Raw genomic sequence first — 26,714 nt, 5'->3', positions numbered from 1 at the left:
ACAAAGCAGAATCTGTGAACAGCTGCTCCAGCTACTTTTACATTTTTAATTATTTCAAATCCCGAACTGACTTTAGAGATGAAGTACTGTATTGTTTGGGAATGCACAATGGATAATAGTAACTTCTGGCAGCCTTGAGAAACAGGAGCGTGATGTTAGGTGTACATAGGTTTCTATTTAAAGTTGTCTTTTGAAAATTTCCAACTCTATTGGTAGCACCTGATTTTTTTTAGATTAGTTTTTGATTAAATGCTATTTGATAATGAATGTTGAAAGTGACTATATAACAAATTTGGAAAGCCGATTTGCATAACTGGCTTTAATCAAGATTTCCAAAAACATGTTTACCTTGCTGTCTGTGTTAAAAACCTTTTGCTGAACTAATGCTAAGGACTTAGCTTAAGAACGTTAAGTGGAGATCTCTGGAGTGTTTGTGATTATGCCAACTAATCCTGTCATTCCGGCTGAAGTGAGGGAGGAAGATGATGGGTCTCAGAAGAGGGACGGGAGGATGGGCAGATTCCTCATGCGGGAACGAAAATGGGTGGAGGAAGAGTTGGGCGCGTGAAACCCTGTTCAGTTCCTCTATGGACCTAGATGCAGGTGCTTTGAAAGAACTGAGATCTAACAACAGCTATGGATGTGGTGCTCCATCTGTGCACTAATCCACTCCTGGAAACGTCTAAACACATTAGACTGGCCTGTGCCATTATGCAAATAAGGCATACGTGATTATTACTGTAATAGCCAAGTTAACAAGGGGCTGCCATTTGTAGGGGAAGTGAAAGCAAGTTGGGTTTGGGGGGAAAGTAAATACAATGAAATGGAGCTACATAATGCCAGGTCACAAGAAGTCGTGCCTTCGCCAGGGAGGTGCGTGCAGCAAAGTCATGGTGCAGAACTTCTAGCTAAAGTGTCTGTGGAAATTGTTCTGGGCCAACAAGAGTCTGGTTGAGAACAGCATCAGCAGGGTCCCTGCTAGTCATACAGATATGGGTGTAGTCTGTGGGTGCTTAAATAATGTGGCAAATTTTTGGAGCAGAAGCTGTTTGGAAGAAGCTCTATGGCTTGGGAGCATGGAAATGTCGCTTCCAAGTTATTTTCACCCAAATCAATGCCAGATTTACAATTCTGTGGTGATCTGAGTAGTTTTGATGTTTGCATAGGATGTTTTTTAATGCTGTGAAATGAAACACTGTCAAAATCTTGGAAGGTGCTGCCAGTCAGAGGTACTTGCCTTTTACTGAATATGTTCATGTGATTTGTGTCCACAAGGCTGCAGAAAGCAACCATCTCACTAGTCATACGCAAAAATGTGTCTTTGAAAGTTATGCATAATTGGTGCACACTATTTTTTCATGGCAAATCTGGGCAAAAATGGGAGTAGTGTCCCAAAATGCTTTACCCTCCCCCCGTTTGAAGTCTCTCTGGAGTAGAGTAACAGTTACCCCATGTAAGGGCTGTTGCAGGAGGAGGTGTCCTCCCTTGTGATGTCCATGGGTGGTCTTAACTTATGACTTGGCAATGGAGAATGCAACCTGCTTTTTATATAGCACATTAATGCTGATGGGTGATAACTGTTTACCTCTCATAGATTTAAAGTAGTGACTCAAAAGTGTGCAGGTCTTCAGCAGTTCTTCATTACTTTCAGAAATTCCCAACTCTCAGTCCTAATCAATTAATCGGATTTAATCTTGCGTAGGGAACCCTGTGACTTGAGGCTTTCTGATGGGAGTATGTGCATGTTTAAGCATGTCATGAAGTATAAGGTGTTTTAGGGAGGTGTCTATTTATTTTTCTACATTGCACCATTTTTCTCTTAACAAAGTTTTCAGAAAAGCACCTTTTACAGTTAGCCCAGCAGTTCAGCTGAGAAGGTGGAACTGAAGCAGAAATTTCCCTGTCATTAGTAGCTGTCAGCATTTGATAAAATATCTATTTGTACCTTTACTAAGATACAACTATGGCACTACTGTTGCAAATAGTTTACATAAGGAGTCCATCAGATAATGTCTAATCCCACTTTTATGAGGATTAAGCAGGCATGTAATGTTTGCATTGGAGTTCTTTTGGTGTTGCAGACTGTTGTGCTTTTTATAAACCTTTAATATAATTGTAATACAGTGGTCATATAATTAATATTAACCTTAATTGCTTTTCTTCTCTTGACACCCTCTAAGGCTTTTGTCTTGGCATTTGATTTTATTGTTTGACATTTTGCTGCGAAAGTTATTTGAGTATCGGATGGCCAACGTAGTTAATTCAGCATAAAATGGATGGGCATTTTGATTGCATTAGTCATGCCCAAGTTTTCAAAATCCTATGTTTAGAGTCCAAAATATTCCAGTTCTGTTTGACAAGCAGAATATGGTCCATTGCTCTAAAGCCAAAGTTGTGCATGTCTGTCAGTAGAAATATTTTGGCTGCCATATTTAACCAAGCTGAAGTTGCAGTGTGGGTAGCAATAATGCCACTTTTAAGAGAAGTTGACATCAAACACATTGTCCAGATTGGATCTTTGCTTAGCTGGAGGCAGCCACACGCTCACTTTGTACTATGTGACGTCCATTGGCTTTGATTGGTTGCGAACTCTTTCCCAGACTCCCTGTCCTTCAGCCTACTTTAAAAGTTTTACTTCATCTGTCAGGTCTATTTGCCTCAGCTGAACTGCTATCAACAGAGTTTTTAGTCACATTTTGATGTGCTTTTTCAGTGTTGAGATTGCTTTTTTAGTCTTTAAGGATGCCTCAAGGAGCCCTCATTCTAGGGCACAGATGAATTCTACAGATTACTTCCCAGCAAGAACACGTGGGATAAATGTATTATGTCATTTCCCCATAGTAGTTGATGGAAATATAGGAAACATGAGAAGTAGGTGAAAGAATTTATAATTTTAGATTGACTCCTTGCCAATGTGACTAAACAGCCCGTTAGTGTTGTTGGAGGTGGCTCACACCACAGATGCTCTTAAATGATCATAAAAGTACTGTAGAACAACGACTTTATGTTTTCAGTGTAATAGAGACATTTAGCTTTTCCGGCTAACAAGAAATAAGATACAAATAGTAATTGATTCCTTATCATTAGGAAATTTCAAATTGGATTTCTTTTTTTCAGCTGAGGAAGCTGAAGCATATACATGCAGCCTTTCAACAGTGATTGACCGGAAAAATTAGCAATGTATTTTCCAGCTTGAAATCTGGAATAATTTTGAATTGTTGAGGGAGACGGCATGAAATGAAGCAAGTCTCCAGTCTCACTGACTGCCGTAACAGAGGAACTTGTGCTCTCCACAAAATGAGCAAAGAAGAAGTAACGCCCGAATCCCTGCAAAGATAAATGAGAAAGGGGTGAAAGCAGTGCCTAGTAATGGCGTGGCAGTCAAGAAAGAGAAATTCATGAAAGGTGACCATTATCTCTGCGTGTATGTCTAAGGATAAAGCCACCTAGAGGTTTTGCACTATGTAAGCTTGCAAAGTAAGATTAATGGGACTTACACAATGCCAAAGCCTTGATCTCTGAACAGTGGAAAATGTAATCAAGGAGATTCCAAGGAGGAGGTTGGAAAATTAGATGAACAAGACAGGTGGGGTTTTTTTTGTATGCTAATTTTGGGTGTTTCCCCTCCCCCCAAACCAGCATATGTGAAGAAAGAATGCAGCAACATAGAGTTAATTACCAGATTTAAAGTTACATTCAGAATTACTGGCAAATTTCACAAAACCTCGAGTCACATCTGCCACTCATTGGGCAATTATGAATACAAGAAAATGAAGTGGTTTGAGGAGTTCACCAATGTCCTAAACTTTCTGCTTTCACTTGGTGATAAGTCTGAATCAAAATCAGCTTAGATACCATGGGGAAGTGTACATGTGGTCCTCAGAGAAAGGCATACACAATCTAGATAGCGAAGGTGATAAATAAAGAAGTGAGAAAATGTACTAAATGACATCCTGTGAACTCAGTGAATGGAAGGCAGGAGTTAGCTGGGTCATGGATTTTGCATGGACATTTTAAGAAATGCAGAAGGAAAGTGTCATTTGGGGGCCAGTAGGAAGAAAAAAAGAGTTGTGAAAGAGAAGTGATGGTTTGACAAACTGAGTGAACACAACAGCCAGTGGGCTCCTGAAAGATTCCTTTTGCTGGATGAATGTGGAGAAGATGCCATGTTATCACAATGTGTTAAATGGTACGATAGTGAATAGTTGTATTATCATTACACCTGCGTAAATTAGTGGTGGGGATATAAGCAGACCTTGCTAATAATTTTTTAGACCATGTACTGATGCCTGTCAGTGTAATATTTGATCACTTTCTGTATACAAATATATCAAGAGTAGTCAAACTTCCTAGTAGGTTTTATAGACTTGTGTTTCATCTTAGAAAACCATGCTTTGAATAATATACGTTGGTTTAGGTACCAGAGGGCATATGGAGGTTTGATGGCAAGAGGAAATGGTTGATGTAATTCAGCTGTAGATGAAACCCTACACAGGCAATAACTATCAAGTTCTGGAACAACTAATCATCAGGTAATTTCTTGACTGTGATTCAGTCTGTCGAATGAAAGGACTTAGGGAGATTGTTTCCCCAGAGAGATACCAATCACACACTAATCACAATATCCTGGGAAGCATCTAGCCAAGCAGAAATTAAATCTTCACCAGACTTTCTAATTACACAGTTCCAGTCCAGATGTTCATGTTGTTGAAATATCTTTATTTCTGAAGGAAAATAAAGACATGAAACACCACCATCATGGGATGTGTACTGGCTGTGACAGTTGCTGGCATTAGGCAGGAGAGATGTTCTGTTCCACATTGCCTGGGATGTGGGTCCTGTTGTCTTAGGAGGAAAGTGGGGCAGAAGAAAGTTAGCTTTGTCTTATTTCCAAGTGTGCTCAATGCTCACCTAACCAGACAGCCTTAGAGTAAAGTTTTTAGAAGCCTTCAGGTAGCTTGATGAAAATCTGCCCTTTGCTGTCTGGCAGGATGCCTCCTCTGTGGGCAGTGGAAGAAGAACAGGCTGATAAGATAACAGGAAGAGACAGAAGCATTTATGGGAGGATTGGAGAAGAAAAGACAGTGTGCACTGGCTAACTTGGACCATCACTAAACCCACTGGTATCTGTCTTATTAAATATACGTGGAGCCAGTGGTACAGGTGTAGATGAAGTGCCCACGTGTTTTTTGTAAGCTCATTTGGCTAGTTTAGCATAGGTGAGAAGAGAAAAACTAGGTGATAGTGCTATGAATTAGAGCTTCAGAGTGTACCTTAGTTCTTGCTGCTTTTTAATGGAAGGAACTATCCAGGTATGGTGGAATCCTTCAGGTTTTAGAGATCATTAGTAGGATAGAAGTAATCCAGGTAAAGTTGATTTTGATGATTTCAAGAAGAAATGTCCCTTTTGAATGTGGTCAGTGAGAGCAGCAGTCCATAAGAAGACATGCTTGGCCTTGTGTTCAGATTGTTCAGGTTAACAGGTTTTCAATTTAGTTTCAATTTAGTTTTTCAGTTGGGCATTTATTGTTTCTTGGTTTTTCTCTTTTCTTAAACATAGTTTGGTCACTCTGTATAGGCAGGTCCCTCATACCTGGGGGCTTTATAGCCTTGCTGACAAAACCACAGCAAAATCCAATGTTGGATTGTTTAGTTGGAAATGTTTATTTAGGGGAATTCAATGAATGAGATGTAATTTTCTTAGCTGCATGATGGCCAGGTGTTGTGGTGACATAGGAAGGTGTGGAGGTGAGTAAGTCAGCACTGCTTGAAATTTCTGGGACCCACACAAGCAAGTGTCTTGAAACATGCACTCTGCTGCCACTTTCTAGCCTTTGAGAAACAATCTTTGAGTCTATGAAGGGGCAAGGGCTGTCTGGGCAGAGTGATCTCTCACAGACCCAGAATTTTTAAGTTTTTCTTTTTTTCAAGGCTTTATGGAGAAAAGTTGATTTTCTTGTGGAAAGCAAGTGTTTGTGATGCTACATCACTGCATTATGATAATTTCATATGACAAGACTTCAGAGGGCTGTTGGTGGAATCAAGAAATAACGTCCTGATTTCACACTAGGCTGGATGTGTTCCTTTGATGTTTTTTCTGTGTACATTATTTTATAAGTTTCTCTGAAGAATCAGAGGTTTGTTATCGTTGGTAAGGAGATTGGATTCAGTGGACTATGATCCATGATAGTATCCATACTATGAAAGTATGGATACTTTTTTATAAGATGCCTGGGTGGTCTTATTCATATGAGTATTTTTGCTTCAGGAGATTGTTTTCTTCCAGGATAGAATGACAGTGATCTTGATGTCTTTTGCCTTTCCTGTGAACAGGCATAGTCTGCCTGTTGGAAACATGAGGATATGTTAAGTTATCAGTCCACTGCCATTGTGTGGTCCTCAGGCATTGCTATACTTCATCTTTTCCTGTCACGTGTAGTTCTTTGAAGCTTGAAATGTGTGGGGCAAGGGAAAGGGCTTAATATGTGAGTATTTCAGTTTAGTGTCATGGCCTGTAATATATAGGAGGTGATATATATGACTGGATGATTGCCTTGTCCTGCCTGGATTCAAGATCTGCTAGTCCTCAGTAAAGATTTATATAGATTTTTTTTCACACACTTCCTTCTAGAAGAGCTTGTTTTCTGGGAGAGGAAAGAGGCATGTATTGAGCTTTTTTGACTCTTTGTGACCCTTCTTTGTGGATGTTGTACAAACTTTCTCCTGCTGTTAGTCCCAGGACCCTCCCCTGGACTCTATCCTGTGGCTCTTTTCTGTACTTCTTTTATTAAGTCTGACTGCAAACTCTGCCATTCATGGGATTTGGGGTGTTGCAACGTGCTGTGATGTTACTTCTTGAAAGTGCTGTGCAGGCGTATATCACGCAAGATACTTTATAAGATATTATAACTCATATTTTAGAATTTGAAAAAAACCTTTTTTGTCACTATGCCCATCGCTTCTTTTTCAACATCCATTCCAAGAGTTGACTTTACATGCTGACAAAGTAATAAGAAGTTTGTAAAATCAAGGAGCTGCAAGTTAAAAAAAAAAGTAAAGGAGAATTGAAAGTAACAGCAGTAATGGTAATTAATATAGGTCACGTAATTAAAACTCTTGTACTTTTAGATATTTTAAAATTGCCTACAAACTGTAGTCTATTTAAACAGAATAGATAAATCTCTCTGTGACTGAATTGTAGTATAATTGATTTACATCTCCAAATCAATGATTAGCAAATTAGGCCTCTAACGTAATCTGAAACTTGATAGTGGTAACCTACTCCTGTTATTCATGATTGTGCTTACTTGATGAGTCTTGACTGTGTCCTAAGCAACAGAGACAGACATCCAATTTTCTATATCTAGCAGTTACATTACTTAGCCTTTATACTTTGCATAATGTAATTGCAGTAATGGATCCATTTAAAAAAAAAGGAAAACAGTTTGCTGTGAAGATATTTTATGTAACCCTTAAATACCGAATAAGAACTTCAGTGAGCAATTCAGTATGAGCTGTGTCAGCACGCTGCTGTAACACCTGGTACTGCCAGGGCGCAGGAGTGGCACCGGGCCAGGTCGTGGTATAACAAACACTGAGCCTTGGGAGGGTCATTCTGTCATTTGATCATCAGAGACTTGATCCTCCTTCTGTTGGGAAAAAAAAAAGACAGTCACTGAAGGTCAGTTCCTGTACAATAAAATTCATACACTCTAATATACTTCAGCAGGAACAGTAAATAACTGGATAATCAAGATACAAATACATAAATACCTGTGTGGGGTGATGAAACATCAAAGGGCTGTGATAACAAATAAATATGCGGCTTCAGTGATCACCCTCCGTCATACAACATTCCTCTTCAAGAAACTGATTATCTATTAATGCCATTCGCACTGCTCTCACAGCTCCGTTTTCCTTTTCGCCCCTGAGCTGTGTTGCAGGCAGTGATACCTCCCTTGGCATGACCTGAGACACATCTTTTCTGCCCTCTCAGTAGCCATCAGTACTCCATATTGCTTCAACATCCTTCACCTTCTACTTATGTGTGCTTTTCTGGTTCTTCTGTGTTTTTTTTTCTCCTCTGATTTTTTTTTCTTGTGATATCCAGACTCCTACAGGTGGGTTTAGAATATTGTTGCAGCTGATTCAATCATTTCATTTTGAAATGCAGTTATCTTTAAGAAAATGTTTCAGTTCTATAAGCAGAGTACTAACACTTTTTTACAAAATCATTGTGGTGTTTTGTTTTTTTTTTATTTTCTCCTGAAGCGGTGTGCGTATTTGATGGCAGAACCTACTTTGAAGGACAAAGAGAAACTGTGTATTCAAGCTCAGGGGACTGTGTTCTGTTTGAGTGCAAGGTAAGAATACTGTTGATGGAAAAAAAAATTCTTGCATGTTAGAAATATCAAAGACCCACTGAAAGAAACTGTTGAAATACAGACAGGTCTACCTTAGGAAGTGGCAACAGAAAAGGCATCTAAGGGGTCCTGTGTTTATTTTGTCTTACTGAGTTCCACATCAGATTTTGCAAATAAATTTACTTTGCATAGCTGCAAGCTTTGATTACACAGCTTGACAATCAAGCTGCATTCTTTCCTCCTTAGGTATCGTCTCCATCATCAGTAATAAAAAACCAGCAGACTACCTTATGTTTCCATTGGCACATGTGCAATGTTAGTGCTCAAAATTATGTGCTCAGGTACAAGAGATGCATGAACGCGATGGGGGCATAATTTGGAATTCAGGATAATTCTCAGAGGAAAGGCTAGATGAAAAAGAAGGAAAAGAGCTGGCACACCAGGTGTCCGGTATTTCTAGTGATGGAAATGGGGTAGGGTCATTGTTTTATTTGTAAACAGAACACGCCTGACGCTGAGTCAGTCCTGTCCTGCTGCATGAACAGAGTTGCTCTTCAGGGCACAAATGCACTTTAAGGGCAAAATATACCCCAGGTACGGCTGCAGTGGGTCCCGTGTTGCCTCTCTGGGGGAGGGATGGGGAGGAATTCCCTCCAGTTAGAGAGCTGCGTGCTGTGGCTTGGAGTCGAAAACCTGAGCGCACGTTTCTAGGGCAGAGAAAGAGAGGGGAGCAACTCCCCTGGCTGTGCTGCAGCTATCTATCAGACCAGTTTCTGGAAACCTCAAAACATTTTCAGACAGTTGTGGAAAAGTGTGTTTTACAAAGTAGAACTGGGGACCGTTGTCTTACTGCTGTTGATTTTAATCTTTGTGAGCTTAATTCCTGGAGTAGGTGCTTTGAAACCCTTTTGAGAAAGGAAAGGAGAAGCTGACCAGAAATAATTTTGGATTCAGTCGTATGCTTTTCAGGACTGTGAGCTCGTGTTTTCAACATGACACCTGAGACATAAATTCTATGATTACTCAATGGATATAATTAACAACTGTCAAAAGTTATGTGATGTTGCCTGGTGTTTCTTGCAGCTGGCAAGTGTGATATTGTATGAACAAAACGCCTCTGTTGGCTGTGCTAGTCTGTATTTTGTTGATTATACTTGTTTGCTGGTGGGCTACCTGACTGTCCTGGTAGAAATACTAAGCAGCAACTTCGGCTGATTCAAATGCTGCTTTTTCAAGGACTGAAGTACGTACAGTTTCTGCTGAACAGCCTTGTGAATGATAATTCAGAGCAGAAAATCCACATGCTGTAAACTGTGTTGGTCAGTTTGGAAGTTGTATGTGGGCACTATTTTATTACTATTAGAGTTCTCATAAAACGATATAATTAATGACTCCAGCTCAAGAGAGCCTTAATAGGAATGGCACAAGTACTGATTTCATGCTTAAAGGCTTATAATGATGTTATCAAGGCAATGTAGGGAATTTCTTTTTGTCTGCGTGTAATTCTAAACATCATTTTTTGTTTTGTTCGGCTGCTGCAGTTTTGCCTGCTGTGGGCATGTGCTTTTCTGTTTGAATATTATAAAACAGGTGAATGAAAATTTTTCTTCCAAATTAGAATTTGTAAAAGAATTAAATGCAATCCAGAGTACTCTGATATTATTTCTGTCAAAGGGTTTTTTTTCTTTATTTTGTGGGATTTCTGGGTTTCGCTTGTCCTGGTGTACAAGACATCCGTGGCTGGTTTGCTTTACTGTATTATCAGGTTAGGGTTGGTTTCTCTGTCAAGATTGCTTAAGGTAAACTTTGAGTGGTAATTTTGATATGAGCCATTGTGTTCATGTTTCATCTTTATATTCCATGCTTAAAGAGGATTGAAAATTAAATGCTAGATCCGTAAGAATAATATATGCAATGGCATATGCAGGATTTTAGGCACTTTTCTTGCTTGCAGAAATACAGGGTCCTGAGTTCAGTGAGCTCATATTTTAACCAGATTGCTGATTTTAAGGCAGATGCCTCTGAGGAACATGTTGTTGTTTGCCTTGTTTTCTGTCTTTGCCATATCATGACTAGAGCACTGCAAGACACATTAATTAGGGCCCGAGGGAGCCTAAAGGTGGTACATCTGCGGTAGCCGGATTGCTAAGGCAGGCATTTCATGTGGTCATACTGCAATGATTGCGTGTGACCTGCCCTAAGTGCCTGAAGATACTCAGATACCATCTTGGCATTGGACATGTCCAGGCACCTGATCCAAACCTAGCTGAGAAACCCTCTCTTTCCTAATAGGGAATCAGTGCCAGTTTCCTTCAGTGTTACTTCCACAGCGTTAAGATAAGAGATGTTCAAGTTTGATTTTACTTGCTGTATAAATAACAAGCTGCTTTAGAGTATTCATCATGAGGACCCTTGATTCTGGAATCTGCTGCCCCAGTTTTTGAGAAAAAATTGTTACTCTTCCAGGCATAATTTTAAGGGAAACTTCTGAGGCAAGTTGCTTGACAGCTAAGACAAGAGAAGAATGAGAGCTGTTGCCACACTTTTGCTTGCTTGAAAAGGTTTGAGTATGGGGGAGCTCCAGATGCTTTTATTGTGTTACGTTGTCCTTTCAAACGGTTTTCGAAGGTACCTGGAGTTTGGCATAGGCAGTTTTTGTTTGTACATTATAATGCTAAAACTCCACTACAGTTATAATTTATCTTTATTTCTTCTCTCACAATATTAATCATTTACCTCAATTTAACAGGGCCACAAAATGCAGCGTATTCCAAAAGACAGTTGTACAGCTTTGAACTGCCCAGAATCTCAACAGATCCCTTTATCTCACAGTTGCTGCAAAATCTGTAAAGGTAAGGTAATAGCTGGATATATATAAGCTCAGTGTAATTTTCCATTCTTAGAGGTTATATAGACTTTTTTCTTATAATTTTGAATAGGACGCTCCTACGCATGATAATCACTATACATTTTGGGGAGCTGAATAGGTAACATTTGCATCATGACATCTGAAATTTGTTTGTAAAATGTCTAATAGTGTAAATTCTGTGAAACATTTAATGGCACTTGTTTGTGTTTTTCATTCTAGACAAAGGTGGGTGTAAAGTCAAAGAAATCGTATACGTAATTAGTGATTTTCTACCCTTCACCTAATCCTGTGTCCAAACAAAATGAAATTGGAGAAATGTCTGTGTTGCCCAGCATCTTTCTGAGATGCTTTGAGATGTCTCTTTTAGAGAACTGTTCATACTATGCAGTTGTTTGAAGACTGGCGTAACTTGTTTACCTGTTTGGGGTTGTAGTCTGCATCTAGAAGCAGAAGCTTTGGGGTATATTTTTGCATGCTGCGTACCTTTGTGCGTTACACCCAGACTGATCCTTACCAAAGGGGAGGGGTACATGAAGTGCTTTGTGTCTTGAGCCCACTCTTTTGATCTGGACTAATACTGGTATCTTCAAAGCTATGAGCAATTGCATCTTCAAGTGGCTACGTCTGTTTCTTCTATAGCTAAATAATGATAAATTGATACTGGGCATGAAAGAAGATGTTAGACTCTTGGGCTGATTTTAGGTATACTTCAGTGAAAAAAAGAGTGCGGCTATACTTGTTTCTGTGCTACTCGGCGCAAACATGAAGGGTATGATTAATGACATCAAGCAGAGACATAAGAAAGTAGAAGAAGAGAACCTGAGAAAAGATAGTTCTTGAAGTCTATCACAGTCAAAAAGGATTTTTTAATGATAATTTTCTATAAAATCTTCAGTGGCTTAGAGAAAAGAATTTTGTGTTTCATGTGCCTGGTATAGCTAGAAAATTTTAATATATGTCAGATGAGTGCTTTCTGAACATATTCAATCCAACCTGAACCATGCTAGCTTGGCCTCTCATGAGCTATGGAGCTTATTCTTTAAACAAGAAGCTGCTGTATGCTATTACTCAGCAGCATGTATTTTGTTTATTAATACAGCTGATAGGTAAGTGTTAAGAATCTTAAGAAAAACAAAAAATCAGTAAAAAAGCTGTCACCCTTTCTGGATAACATGTACATTCTTAGTTATTTAATACTGAAGTCTGGTACAGCGAATCCAGGCCAGGAAATAAAAAAATAAGACTATTGCTTTGTCATTAACTCAGGCTTCAATGAGGAAGACAACAAAAAGGCAAAGAGTAGATGCCGCCATGGCCAGAGGTTGCTATTGACACACGCAATTCTGCTGTCATCAATGAGTATTGAAGACCCTCTAATGCTAGTAAAAGTGTAGAGCTTTTTGCTTCTTAATGTCCTATGTTAGATGACAGCACTGTGGTAGCTATGGTGAATTATAATATTTAAGTATCATTACCTAGACGTATCTCTAGGTTACAGGGAGACAATCCATAGCAGGAAAGAGAGAAAGAAAAACATCTGCCTCTCATATCACAGTAAGACTGTGATGTTTGCATCACGACCATGTCACTGGGTCTCAGTACTAAAACATTCTGCCTTTATGGGCTCTTCTGTTTCTCTTGTCTTGTTATACTTGGTTTGTGTTGCTTCAGAATGTTCATGAGCTGCCCAGGTGCAAAACACCTCTCTGACCTGACCTTCAAGCAGACTCTGCCATTGTCCTGCTTGAAGTGCTCATTTAACTTAACTTCTGTGAAGTTAGAAGCTCTTTCATAGCAAAATATGAAGCAGAAGCCAGGTGGAGTGATGAAAATAATAATCTTTACTGCCATTAAATACTTGTTTGTTATTTTGTAAGAGGCCTGTGTTGCAGTGCGATTCCAGGTTGCATTCTGGAGCTGTTGCTGTTACACCGGTCCTGGTCCCCTGAGCCCGACCCACATTCCCCAGTTCTCCTGTGGGAGATTTTGAGACAAGAAAATAGTTATTGGAAAATACAAGCGAAGTACCGCTGCTTGATCAATTCTAATGCTTCAGTTAAAGAAGAAAACTTTAAATAAATGAAATTATTGAGAAAGCAACGAAGGAGACAAGCTCCATACCTTTGTAGACAGATGTGGAAATTGTGGAAGCTTTAAGTCAGTTACTACACCCAGCTTGAATTCAGCATAATAAAGGATGATTTAATGGTGTTCAGCAACATAGCAGCATTAGATTTCATGAGAGCAAACAGAAGGAATTTAAAAAAACCTACTGAGTTGAAAGGTTCAATCTAAATTTTCCAGCCTGGAAGAGAATTTCAGAATCTTAAAAATTTGTAATTAAGGTGCAATGGAAAACAGTCACACTCAGGAAAAATTGAAGGGAAAAAATAGGAAAATAGGAAATAGGGATGGCTACAAGGCTAACAAATTTCTCTGAAATGGAAAGGATGGTGGAATCAGGGAAGAGTATTCAGTCAGTGGAGCTTCAAAGGAAGAGGTAAGGGGAAGAGAAAAGCAAAACAAGTCAATGTTAATCAAAGACTTTTGGTTAAATGTGGAAGGATTTTATAAATACACCTGGGAACAAAAAGTGCTAGAGAAAAAAGTAATACCACTAGTAAATGAGCTACTGAGTGTCTAAGCTATTGAGCTCTTTTATAAATGTCCAAACAAAAAAAAAAGAAAATGAAGAAAAATATATAAAGTGTCCTGTAAAAGTACTTAACAATGACAAGGAGACAGTAGGGGGATTTAAGCAAGCCTCCTATCCAGCTGCCTTAGATCAATGCCATAACCTGAAATTGAATCGAAGACCTAGAGACAGTCTGTTCTTGTGGCCTTTACTACTCCTTTCATCTGTTTCATGCTTGGTACAATTTATTTTTCTGTATCTCATGGACAATAGAAAGGTATTCTTTGACCTAATTGAAAAAAAGATAGAACTGTCTTTGACAGGGGTGTTTTATAATCCCTGGATTCTTTTTAACCCTCAATCATATTTGTTTCTGTACAGGCCATGACTTTTGCACTGAAGGCCATAACTGTATGGAGCATTCTGTCTGCCGAAACCTAGATGACAGAGCTGTCTGTAGCTGCCGAGATGGCTTCCGAGCCCTTCGGGAGGACAATGCCTACTGTGAAGGTAATACCTTGTAAAGGTGCTTATCTCCGCTGTATAAATTACTGTGGGAAGAATGTATTGATTCATGAGTTGTCAAAGGGATAGGCCTATTAAATGCAATGAATTAGATATGCAGCATATTAATCAACTAAAATAGTTATCTCTCCATTAAGTTCTTTAAAAATATAAAAATTCTGATCAGCATCGAAGTTGCAAGTTAGTATGGCTGAGGTCTTGAATTAGAAACATGATTCCATAGGAAAGCTTTCCTTCCTTTTCATGGTATTCAGATATTCAGGCAACCTAAAAGTCGACCGTTTGAATAGCATATTAGTATAACATTTAGTTTCTCTTTTCACTGCTGCCTGTTCCCATTCTCTCTCCCCAGGAAGTAAGTAAATGCTACAGAGTAGATACTAGTATTAATTATACTGAGTAATGATTTATTATTTGAGCTGCTCTTTTGGTATCAGGGAGCAACAAGCTACTCAATCAGAAGAGAAGCCTCTATAATTTGTGTCTTTACAGTCTAGCGTAATCCTGTGAAAAAACCCCATCCCCACTCCAGCAGCGAGAGCCAAAGTCCTCTGCACAATCTCTTAGCTTTTGTGCTAACTGTTGCTCTTCCTCATGAAAACCTCGATTCTGCAAACACGTAATACTAGTGTACTGTCAGATCATTCTTACCATAAAGCTTAAGTGTTGGCAGCAGGATGGCCTTTGGCTAATAAGCAGTTCGGTTCAGATTTAGCCTACTAAATTGAAAGTTAAGCATGTGTGAGTAGAGTCTAAGGTACTCTGCAGTACCACCTAATACCTGGATTGTTCTTTGGTGATGCACAATTAAATGGGATGAATCAAGGCCTTTTAAGACTGTTCCTTTGGCTGAACTCTGCAAAAGTTAATGCCTGCAGCTTACTTGAGTTAGTAGCTGCATTAACGTCAGTGGGAATGCTCATCTGTAGATTTAGATTTGAGAATTCATGACTGTTTTCGGGAAAGGAGCATATAATTAATTCAGCTTTGCATACCTCTCTGCTTAATGTTTACGGTAAGCCTTCTGATGGAAGCCTGTTTTGAGAAGTAGAACTAAAAATCATGCAGAAACAAATCCCTTGCCCCTCATCATGTCCCAGCAGGCATCTGACATCAGGACCTGCTATATAGCTTGTTCTGTGTTGCAGCATCAGCCACTTTTTATCCCATAGTCTCTGGAGATTACGCTGAGGCTTAGGCTGCAGATCTGCATTTCTGGGAACTCATCAGCCATTTCCTTTTTGAGGGGGTCACTGGAGCAATGGAGTTATGGTGAAATCAGGTGCTTTAAGAAGGTTTTTTCTGCGGTTCTATTGTTACTCTGCTGAATGAAAGCAGAAAAACAAGTTATGATCTCGTAGTGATCTCCACATCACTCAAATTAGAGTCTGTTACTATGTGTGGAACTTGCCAGGCATGTCAGAAGCAAAAAACAAGAGCAGCTTTTTGATCAGCATTGGTGGTCAAATGTTTAGATGAGGACACAGTAGATTATCCTATGTGTGACTGATGCATTTGTATTATAAGTGGATTTACCAGTTTGTGCAGTACCTGAATTCAGCATGATGATTTTTTGAGAAGATTTCTTGGCCCCATAGCTTCTATATGGGCAAATGACATTGTTTCTGGGTGGTAATTATCAATCTGCTTAAGTACTTTCAAAAAACTTGCATAAGTGAATAGAAGGTTGGGACACTATATAAAAATAATAATTGTATTACTGTGTTTGGATGCATTAAATTCTGTCTTAAAAATGTGTATGATTTAGGGCCTGATCCAGGAACACTTGCTCACATTGAAGATAGCGGGAGCAAGTCCCATTAGGAAGATGTGCCCACGTGAGCAAAGTTCCTGAGATTGGGGCCCTGCCAGATGAGGCTCTCCCAGCCAAGGGTGAAGCTAACTCAGCAGGCAAAACAGACTAGCTTTGCTGCTAGTTAGGTACTGTAGCTGCAGTGTAGGCACCACACTTGAACTATGCATGCTTGGTACACCAGTCCAGAACTGGCCTTGGCTGGCCATCCCTGACTGAGTGTGCAGGTCATATGCTGGAAGGAGGGGAAATAAGGTGACAGATTGCAACTTTAGGATTGTTTTTGTGGAAGAGGAGGGGCAGGGGACTGAAATACCCATGTTTCTTCAGTGTTGTGCTTTTAGTTTTGTATCCCTTTTTCCAGCCCCAGTGTCTCTTTGAGCACTGGGTTTTTTATTTCTGGAAAGAGACTCTTACCGTAATATAAAACAATGTAATAGCAAGGGCACAATAGCAATAGTGTAACACCAAGTCTTTGCAGAGTCCTGTCCCTCATCTTGAAAGGCGGAAATGGTCCCAACCTCCCTTTCTCACTCAGCACATACCCTTTCCTCACTGTGCCATTATTGTGGCTTTAACTACGAGCAATGCCAAGTGTAGAAATGTCGGGTTAACACAAAGCCTTTCAGAGAAGGCTTTTTGTAATGGCTGGAGCCCACGGGTATGATAGCTGTTTCTATGTTCGTACTTCACAAACTTCAGATATGATGCAAAAATGGATGTCGTTGATTCTGTGTTAGAGCCAAACTTCACTAAATACAATCCTGATTTGTGCCTCAGCACTGTCAGAATTCAAATAATAAACAGAAGTAATGATGCTCCCATTGGCAGAACTTCTTAAGGTAGAAGAACAAAAATAAAAATATTCAAAGCTGGTTTCAGTGTGGGTCTGGAAAAGATGCATAAATTTCATCTGAATGATGGAAGAGTTTGGCTTCTGTCCTAGAAAGAACTGGCGCTTTTCCAAAGCTGTGTGATGTTTCTAGATACTGTTATGGTGGACACCTTTCTGTTTTATAATAATAATATTTGTTAATATTTATATCACATTTAGCTTTCCCTTGGAGGACTGTGTAAAGCAATACTTAAAGAGTTGGGATTTCTTCATTTACTTGCTGTAAGCCTTATTCCAAGTACTCTGAAATCTATTTTCTGCCTCAGGTTATTATGCAGTTTGAGATACCTTGTGGGCAGGTTGGGTACGGATTGTGCTGTGCTGTCCAGGTATAGGTGCTTTTGAATATAGCATCCTTGGTGTATAGCCTACCTAACATCAACATTTTACAAAAACAGATGTTCTGACGAAGTGTAATTAGTTTTTCCCAAAGCAACACCTGCAGTGCTCTCAAAGTAATGATCGCACTCCGGGATATATTTCAAATAGGGTTCAATGCCCACTACCTTTGTGGTGGTGGAGTTATACTGAAGAAGTTTTTAAGGATAAAGTTTGTGACTCTTGGCTATCAAGATATTCTGATGCATCTAGAGGAGTGAAATATACCCATGTTTCAAACAAGATGGGTTTGCAAATAGTCTGCTGGTGGCAGCTTTAGGTGTTCTTCTCAGATCCTTGAACCTAAGCTGTTTTCATGCACTGTGTCATGCACTTTTGGCGGTCCTCAAAAGATGTGTCTGGGGAGGAGGTGTTACTTGTACCCTTTGGAGACTGCACTGGGAAGGATTGCTTGAAGTCCGATTTTCTGATTTAATAATAGTGCTCAACTATCTCTGTGCAAACTCTGATTTCACTTCAGAAATGTTGCCAAGGATTGCCGATTAAATAAGGAGGAGAGTAGGCTCAAGAAAGGAGACAGGAGAATGCAGTAATCTTTTGTAAGCACCAGAACTGAACATGACCTGAGAAAAACAGGTTATTTGCTTCTTTATAAAGAGGATTTTGCCTGATGCAGAGGCTGTTTTACATCATGTACTGATTTTGGCCGGGATGTAGTTAATTTTCTTTGTAGCTGCCTGTATGGTGCTGTGTTTTAGATTTGTGACTAGAACAGTGTTGATAACACAGGGATGTTTTAGCTATTGCTGAACAGTGCTTGCACAGTGTCAAGGCCGTCTCTGCTTCTCACTTCCCCCTCAGCCAGTAGGCTGGGGCTGGGCAACAGACTGGGAGGTTGACACAGCCGGGGCAGCTGAGCCCAACTGACCAAAGGGCTATCCCAGACCATATGACGTCGTGCTCAGCAGTAAAAATGGGGGTACTCTTTCTAAGGTGGCTGTTGCTCTAAGATTGTCTGGGCATCAGTCTGCTGGTGGGAGCTGGAGAGTGATTGCCTTTGAGTCACTTTTTTTCCCCCTTTTTCCCCTTCACTTATTAAACGGTCTTTATCTCAACCCACGAGTTTTCCTCACTTTTGCTCTTTTTATTCTCTCCCCCATCCTACTGGAGGGGGTAGCGAGCGAGCGGCTGGCGGGTGCTGAATTGCTGACCAGGGTCAGCCCTCCACACATCACAAATTTACCTTATAGGTATGTGGACCATAATGTTTATTTTCTGATATTTGCGAATTTAGTTGTACTAGTTGCACAGTACACAACCTAGCTAACTTATCTTAACAATTTGGGATCATTTAATATTATTAAACAATTTTTTGTGAAAACATTTTCCATTTTTATTCTAATTTATCCTTTTTCCTCAGTAACTCTCCTAGTTTCTCTGCTGTTGCCATGTTTGTCCCAGTTTCAAGTGCAGCAGCTGAAATGAGACCAAAGACTGAGTGACTTTGTCTACATTTGAGAATTGCATCAGCTTGACTGATGATTGTCCCTTGAGGGGAGAAGGTCTTCAGTTTAGAAATCTATTTTTGAATTAGCTGGCTTGATTTGAGTCGTCGTCAGTGGAGGGAAGTAAGCAGTCTTAGAGGATGAATTGTCTCTTTCCAGAGTAGATGTCTGAAGCACGTCGGAAGCGCCACTTGGTTGGACCTCATCAGGTTTCCCTTAGCTCAGAGCTGTATGTTCTCATTCTGCTTGGAAAGATTTACTAATTAATCCCTGTGTTTGTGTAAAAATACTAATGCATTATTCAACCCTCTTCCGCAACAAGAAAAACATTACGCTTCTTCACTTACCTAATTAGTACAGTCTGTTGTTAATCTTACTGTTAATCTTGTTGTTTTTAACTACTGGATTACGAAAATAAAGTACATTTTCAGAATGAGCCTGATTTCTACTGATTGCAGTGAAGAGAAGAAATCTTATAAAAGATAAAAAGTAATAATCAAATTGCAGTAGGGTATGTGTTGCATCATATTGGCCAAGTGCATTAGTCAACAACACATTTTTTCTTTTGGCAAGTGTAATATTGAGAAGAGCGTAAGTAAGATGGAGACCTCTGTAATGGAGATAAACCCCAGTGTATTAAAATATATTCTGTTAAGTCCTCTGGGTCTTTCATAACCAGTATTGAGCTATTTGCTAGCTTCGCTGTCTTCATGGTATGCACCGTATTCTTTGGCGATAGTCTTACTTAGGAGCTCTGCAGTACTGTCAGTTTTGAGAAACTGGGAAGGTTAGCCAAGCTTCTCTCTTCATACATAAATTTTTTTTTGTAAGTGAGATGTGGCAATAGTATCACATATAGCTAAGAAATAAAGATTTCCATCTCCATCAACTGGCAATGTTTGAGTCATTACCTTGTCATTTTGGGTTGGGTTGGAAAACTAATCAAGCAGAAAGAAAAACTTTCACTCCAGGAGGGCAGAATGTTATTTCCAAGTCTCTATTAAAAAGTAATTAAACATTATTAATATTAAAATTAAACATTAATATTAAACAGTATTAATATATTATCAATTATTAATATTTTTTCTCAGCAAAGGCATTGTCATCTTATTTCCATCATTATGTTACTGAGAAATCTAAGTATGAAGAATTATCGGGCCAGTTCTAATGTGTCAGAGTGGGCCAAATCCTTCTTGTCTGCCATGGCTCTTCCTCAGGAAGATAGTAAAGCAAATTTCCTAACTTAAAGTGTACAAGTAGTATCCCTGACACCAGTTCATAAAGTGTGGTGCATACTGGGGTACAGACAGTCCCACCAACTGTAGCAGTGGAATGGTTTGTACATGTACAAATTGCAGGATGTGATTCAGTGTTATTTGATTTTAATTACTTCTACAGGAAGGATATTCAGACTGATTCTATCATCCACCCATAGCCAGGACTGACAGTGATGTTATTATGATTAAAAAAAAGCTGAAACTAATCATATAAAGGGAGCCTCTTGGAAACTCTTTTAAAGTCTTCTGTGTTAGCAGTGTCTGGTAAGGAGATGCTTTATTGTAGCGAGAGCAGCCCTTTTGCACCAGCAATAAAAGCACATGTTGCATTTTGTTTTTAAATGAGAAATTAAGGTGTAAGTTTTCATACAAATTGCTTAAATCTGCAACCTCAATGCAAAAGAGAAAAGAAACTAAAGCCTTCATTTTGTTCTTGTTTTCCTTTCTCTCCAGTTTTCACTAGTAGCTGGGAGGTGACTACTGAAAGAATTAGATGCTGTCACTGTGCTGAAAAGTACCCACAGCCAGCTGGTTGGTTTTCTTATGTAACTTTTAAAACCTCAGTCTAAAAGTGCGACATGTCTTAACGATACATAGAGGCTGGATCCCCAAGAGCTGTAACAAAGACACAGAAATGCCTGGCATTAAACCAAACTGAATTTAAAAATAAATACTCTTTTATGAAGAGTGCAGAGCAATAGCAGCCACAGTGATTGTACCTGTTATGGTACTCTAACTAGTGTGGCATCATTTGAGAGACAGCTGAGTTGTGATATCGCCACTCGTTTCTGTAGAACAGGCAGTAGTCTACTGGATAGCTTGCAGGAATGTGCTGCATGCTTTAGACCCTACCCAAACCCCAAATAGAATCATAGAATAGTTTGGGTTGGAAGGGGCCTTTAAAGGCCATCTAGTCCAACCCCTCTGCCATGGGCAGGGACATCTTCAACTAGATCAGGTTGCTCAGAGCCCCATCCAACCTCACCTTGAATGTTTCCAGGGATGGGGCATCCACCACCTCTCTGGGCAACCTGTGCCAGTGTTTCACCACCCTCAGCGTAAAAGATGTCTTCCTTATATCTAGCCTAAATCTACCCCCCTTTAGTTTAAAGCCATTCCCCCTTGTCCTGTCGCAACAGGCCCTGCTAAAAAGTCTGCCACCATCTTTTTTATAAGCCCCCTTTAAGTACTGAAAGGCCGCAATAAGGTCTCCTCAAAGCCTTCTCTTCTCTAGGCTGAACAACCCCAACTCTCTCAGCCTTTCCTCATAGGAGAGGTGTTCCATCCTCCTGATCATTTTTGTGACCCTCCTCTGGACCTGCTCCAACAGGTTCATGTCTTTCCTGTGCTGAGGGCTCCAGAGCTGGATGCAGTACTCCAGGTGGGGTCTCACCAGAGCAGGGTAGAGGGGCAAAATCCCCTCCATCGACCTGCTGGCCATGTTTCTTTTGATGCAGCCCAGGATACGATTGGCTTTCTGGGCTGTGAGCGCACATTGCCGGCTCATGTCCAGCTTTTCATCCACCAGTACCCCCAAGTCCTTCTTGGCAGGGCTGCTCTCAATCCCTTCATCCCCCAGCCTGTATTGATACTGGGGGTTGTCCCGACCCAGGTGCAGGACCTTGCACTTGGCCTTGTTGAACCTCATGAGGTTCACACGGGCCCACTTCTCAAGCTTGTCCAGGTCCCTCTGGATGGCATCCTGTCTCTCAGGCATGTCAACTGCACCACTGAGCTTGGTGTCACCTGCAAGCTTGCTGAGGGTGCACTTGATCCCACTGTCTATGTCATTGATGAAGATACTAAACAGTACCGCTCCCAATACGGACCCCTGTGGGATGCCACTCATCACCGATCTCCATCTGGACATTGAGCCGTTGACCACTCCCCTCTGGATGCAACCATCTGACCAATTCCTCACCCACCGGACAGTCCACCCATCAAATCCATACCTCTCCAGTTTAGAGAGAAGGATGTTGTGGGGGACCATGTCAAAGGCCTTACAGAGGTCCAGATAGACGACATCCGTAGCCCTTCCCATGTCCACTGATGTAGTCACTCCATCACAGAAGGCCACTAGGTTAGTCAGGCAGGACTTGCCCTTGGTGAAGCCATGCTGGCTATCTCGAATCACCTCCCTGTCCTCCATGTGCCTTAGCATAGCTTCTAGCAGGTTCTGTTCCATGATCTTCCTAGGCACAGAGGTGAGGCTGACAGGTTGGTAGTTCCCAGCGTCCTGCTTTCTACCCTTTTTTAAAATGGGTGCAATGTTTCCCTTTTTCTAGTCACTGGGGACTTCACCTGACTGCCATGACTTTTCAAATATGATGGAGAGTGAGTTGGCAACTACATCAGCCAATTTCCTCAGGACTCTGGGATGTATTTCATCAGGTCCCATAGACTTATGTATGTTCAGGTTCCTCAGGTGGTCACGAACCTGATCTTCTCTTACAGCGGGAGGGACTTTGCTCCCCCAGTCCCCGTCTTGTGGTCCATCCACTGGAGAGGTGTAGGAAGAGAGGTTGCCAGTGAAGACTGCGGCAAAATGTTGTTGAGTACCTCAGCCTTCTCCTCATCCGTTGTTACCAGTTTGCCAGTGTTGTTCATAGGGGGGGTATGCTTTCTTTGACCTTCCTTTTCTGGCTGACATACCTGTAGAAGCCCTTCTTATTATGCTTTGCATTCCTTGCCAAGTTCAGCTCCAGCTGCACCTTGGCCTTCCTGACCCCATCCCTACACAACTGGGCAGCATCCCTATACTCTTCCCAGGATACCTGTCCTTGCTTCCACTGCTTGTGCATTTCCTTCTTGCCCTTCAGTTTGACCAGCGGGTCTCAACTCAGCCATGCCGGTCTCTTGCCTTCCTTTCCTTATTTCTTATACCTGGGAATCAAGAGCTCTTGCACTCTATGGAAAGCGTCCTTAAAGATCTGCCAGCTCTGTTCTGCTCCCTTGTCCCTGAGAGCAGATTCCCAGGGGGTCCTATTGACTAATTCCTTGAACAGCTGGAATTCTGCTTTCCTAAAATTCAGGGTCCTGACTTTATTCTTCGCCTCACCCATATCCCTCAGGACTGCAAACTCCATCAGTGCATGAACACTGCAGCCCAGGCTGCCTCCAGTCTTGACGTCACCGATTAGCTCAGTTGTGTTGGTGACCAACAGGTCCAGTATCGCATCCCCTCTGGTAGGGCTGTCTATTACCTCGGTTAAGAAGTTATCCTCAATGCATTCCAGGAGTCTCCTGGATTGCCTACAGCTTGCCGTGCTACTTTTGCAGCACATGTCAGGGTGGTTGAAGTCCCCCAGCAGGATGAGAGCCTGCGAGCGCAATGCCGCCTGTAGCTGGAGTAAGAAGGCTTCAACAATAGGCTCCCCTTGATCGGGCAGCCTGTAATGGACACCAACCACAAGGTTCCCTTTGTTGCCTCAGTGTCTAATTCTTACCCACAAGCTTTCAACCTGCTCGTGGCTATTCTTCAGAGACAGCTCTTCACAATCTATCCATTTCCTGATGTAGAGAGCAACCCCTCCACCCCTCCTTCCACACCTGTCCTTTCTGAACAGCCTGTAGCCTTCGATAGCCGCGCTCCAGTCATGGGATTCGTCCCACCAAGTTTCAGTAATGGCAACCAGGTCGTAGCTTTCTAGCAGCATGGTGGCTTCCAACTCCTCCTGTTTGTGGCCCATGCTGCGTGCATTGGAGTAGAGGCACTTCAGCTGGGCTGCTGGCTGTCTCCTTCTTAGAGGAACACCCCTTAATTTGTTTGAGGTATTTCACTGGTGTTTCCCTCTTGGCTCTGTAAGACTTCCAAGTGTGCTGCAGTGTACCCAGCACATCTCAGAGCAGCAGGCTGAGGGCCCTTGCTAGCACCCCATCCCTCTAACCTTGGTGTGTCATCCCACAGCTTGTCATGGGCAAGCCTGATATTATCCCTCTCCCCCTTCAAGCCTAGTTTAAAGCTCTGTCAATGAGCTCTGCTAGCTCGTGAGCAAAGACCTTCTTCCCCCTCTGAGAAAGGTGAATCCCATCCAATGCCAGCAGGCCTGGTGCTGTGTAGGCTATCCCATTATTGAAAAACCCAAAATTGTGGCGGTGACACCAGCCATGGAGCCATGTATTAATAGACTGGGCGTGTCTGTTTCTTCCAATGTCGCTGCCTGCAACTGGAAGGAGAGAGGAAAAAAGTAGTCTGTGCTCCAGATTCCCTTACCAACCGTCCCAAGGCCCTGAAGTCTCTTTTGATTGCCCTTGAACTACGTGTTGCAGCTTCATCGCCACCCATGTGGAAGAGCAGTAATGGGTAATAGTCCAAGGGCTGTACTAGTCTAGGAAGTTTCCTAGTGATGTCCTTAACCCAGGCCCCAGGGAGGCAGCAGACTTCCTTAAGAGGACGGTCTGTCTGGTATATTGGACCCTCTGTTCCCCTCAGAAAGGAGTCACCTACAACTATAAACCATCTTTTCTTCTTCGTGGAGGTGGTCGTGATAGAGGGGGTAGGCCTTTCCGACCTTGGCAACACCTCTGGTGTACATGGACTGTCATCCACATCATCCATTGACTGGCCTTCCACCTCCAGAGCCTCATACCTGTTGTACAGAGGCACACAGGAAGGCGAGGTGGGCAAGGAGGGGGTTCGCCTGCCATCTTGAGCATGGACTTGCTTGATTCACTCCTTTCCTTTAAGCTACTGCCTTCAGCCTGGTGGGGGAAGGACACAGGATCCCCTTGATCTTGGTTTTTTTCTGGTGGCTGTTCCTGTTTCTGTCTCAGGGAGGGCAGAGCATGGTTCCACCAGTCTATCTCTTCCTCAGACTCCCAAATACAGTCTAACCCACCCACAGGGGCCTTATCACAGCTTACAGGTACTATCCTGTTACGTGTGCATCTGTTTTCCCATGAGGAGTTTTAAAATACACACGTGCAGTACAATCTGTGCTGTCTCTTCCTGAGAAGAATCTGATATATATTTTTAGTTTCTGTATAAGAATATTAACGCTCCTTATTCCCCTTTTAAAATAGGGGAAAATAAAACCACCAACAGTGGCAAGTATTTCTAAATTCTTGACATTCACAGTTCAAAATTATGAGAAGCTGTCATACTTTTAAAAAAAATTAAAAAATATTATTTTGCAATTCAAATTTAAAGACCTATTTCTAACCGAGTGCAGTGCTGAAGGGGGATGGATCATGAACTGGAGCCTCAGTAAGTTGTTCTGGTATTTGGAATTCACTAATTAATCATATACAACATCCTATTTATTCTCAGTATGCAGCTACATCAGACTCGTTATTTGGTGCCTAAGGAAAGCCCCCCTGGGATGCTTTCATGTCTGACAGATAACTATATATAATTACTTGTTTTATCGTGTATACACTACCATATGAATTAATTATAAGATATTAAATAGTAAGAAGATGCAGTTTGCCAAGTAAAACATTACATGATGGCAGACAATATTTGTTTTCAAAAAATTCCTGTGATATATATATTTTAAACTCCATAATTTATGTAGAGTCCAGTGATGTTTTCATGAGACTGAGATGAAGATTTCATTTTCTTCCAAGAGTCTCACTTGCACGGGTAGCTGTTGAACAGTATCTCCTACTGCATGTTTAACAAGGACAGTTTTATCTGAACAGTCTGTCTTCCTTTCCAAAAACTGGGGCAAGTTGAAATAAAAACAAGTCTTTGTACTGTTAAAAATATTTCTGAAATGCTGTAATGCTGTATTGTGTCCTTTCAAAGCTGTATAGAGCTTCTGTCAAGGAATATAGACCTTGAGTGACTTTGCCTTTATTTTAAGAGTATTTTCTGTCCTAATAGCCCCCCCTCAGGCTGCAGGAGATGGACAGAGAAATCACAAACTTACAGAAAGATCATGGATTTAAAATAACGTGAAGGGAAAAGCACCGAGATGTGTACAATGTGTGTATGTGTTACCTATGTAGTTTAATTATGGGTGAGGAAAGAACACACCTTGTGTGAGGATCCAATAATTAGAATTTATTTTTAGTCTAATTGATGCTTTAGCAGGCTAGTCAACATCTAACAACCTCTTATTAGTTCAATTACAACAGTGCTAACAGTTATAATCCAACTCACCCAGTTTCTCTTAAGGTCCATTAATAATTCAATAAAAATCAATAGACACAAGTCGCTGCCCATTTCCTCTTACCCTCCCTATGCATTGCTACAGTGAGTTGTCAGTGGCCCTGGTTCGTTGCTGGGAGCAGCATGCTGGGGATGATGGACAGTTATTTTTATTTTTTATTCTTGGTCTTTGTGTATGCTTGAGGTTATTTTTGTATGTAACTTAATACATGGGGTATGTTCTTGTAGTTGGTTCACGAGGTTAGTTATATTGTGATGCCTTAGGTTTTAGTGCTTTTCTCTTTTTGGGGAGGAGAGACGCACAACTGCAGAAAGGTAGGCAAAAATAAAAATAATAAAAAAACCCAACAACAAAAAAACCCGGTTTCAGCGGTAAAT

General features: G+C 41.0%; 1 protein-coding gene across 1 annotated transcript in view; it reads left to right on the top strand.

Annotated features, from left to right (window-relative positions):
* The window catches only part of NELL2 (neural EGFL like 2), a 156,061-nt gene that overhangs the window by 53,991 nt on the left and 75,356 nt on the right, over nt 1–26,714 (top strand). Inside the window, exons 10-12 of the mRNA XM_076331701.1 lie at nt 8,272–8,363; nt 11,113–11,215; nt 14,249–14,377. Of these exons, the coding sequence (XP_076187816.1) occupies nt 8,272–8,363; nt 11,113–11,215; nt 14,249–14,377 (324 nt within the window). The remainder of the gene's footprint in view (nt 1–8,271; nt 8,364–11,112; nt 11,216–14,248; nt 14,378–26,714) is intronic.

Source organism: Aptenodytes patagonicus, chromosome 1 (assembly GCF_965638725.1).
Source record: "Aptenodytes patagonicus chromosome 1, bAptPat1.pri.cur, whole genome shotgun sequence".
Lineage (NCBI taxonomy): Eukaryota > Metazoa > Chordata > Aves > Sphenisciformes > Spheniscidae > Aptenodytes > Aptenodytes patagonicus.
This window is presented reverse-complemented; position numbering and strand designations above follow the sequence as displayed.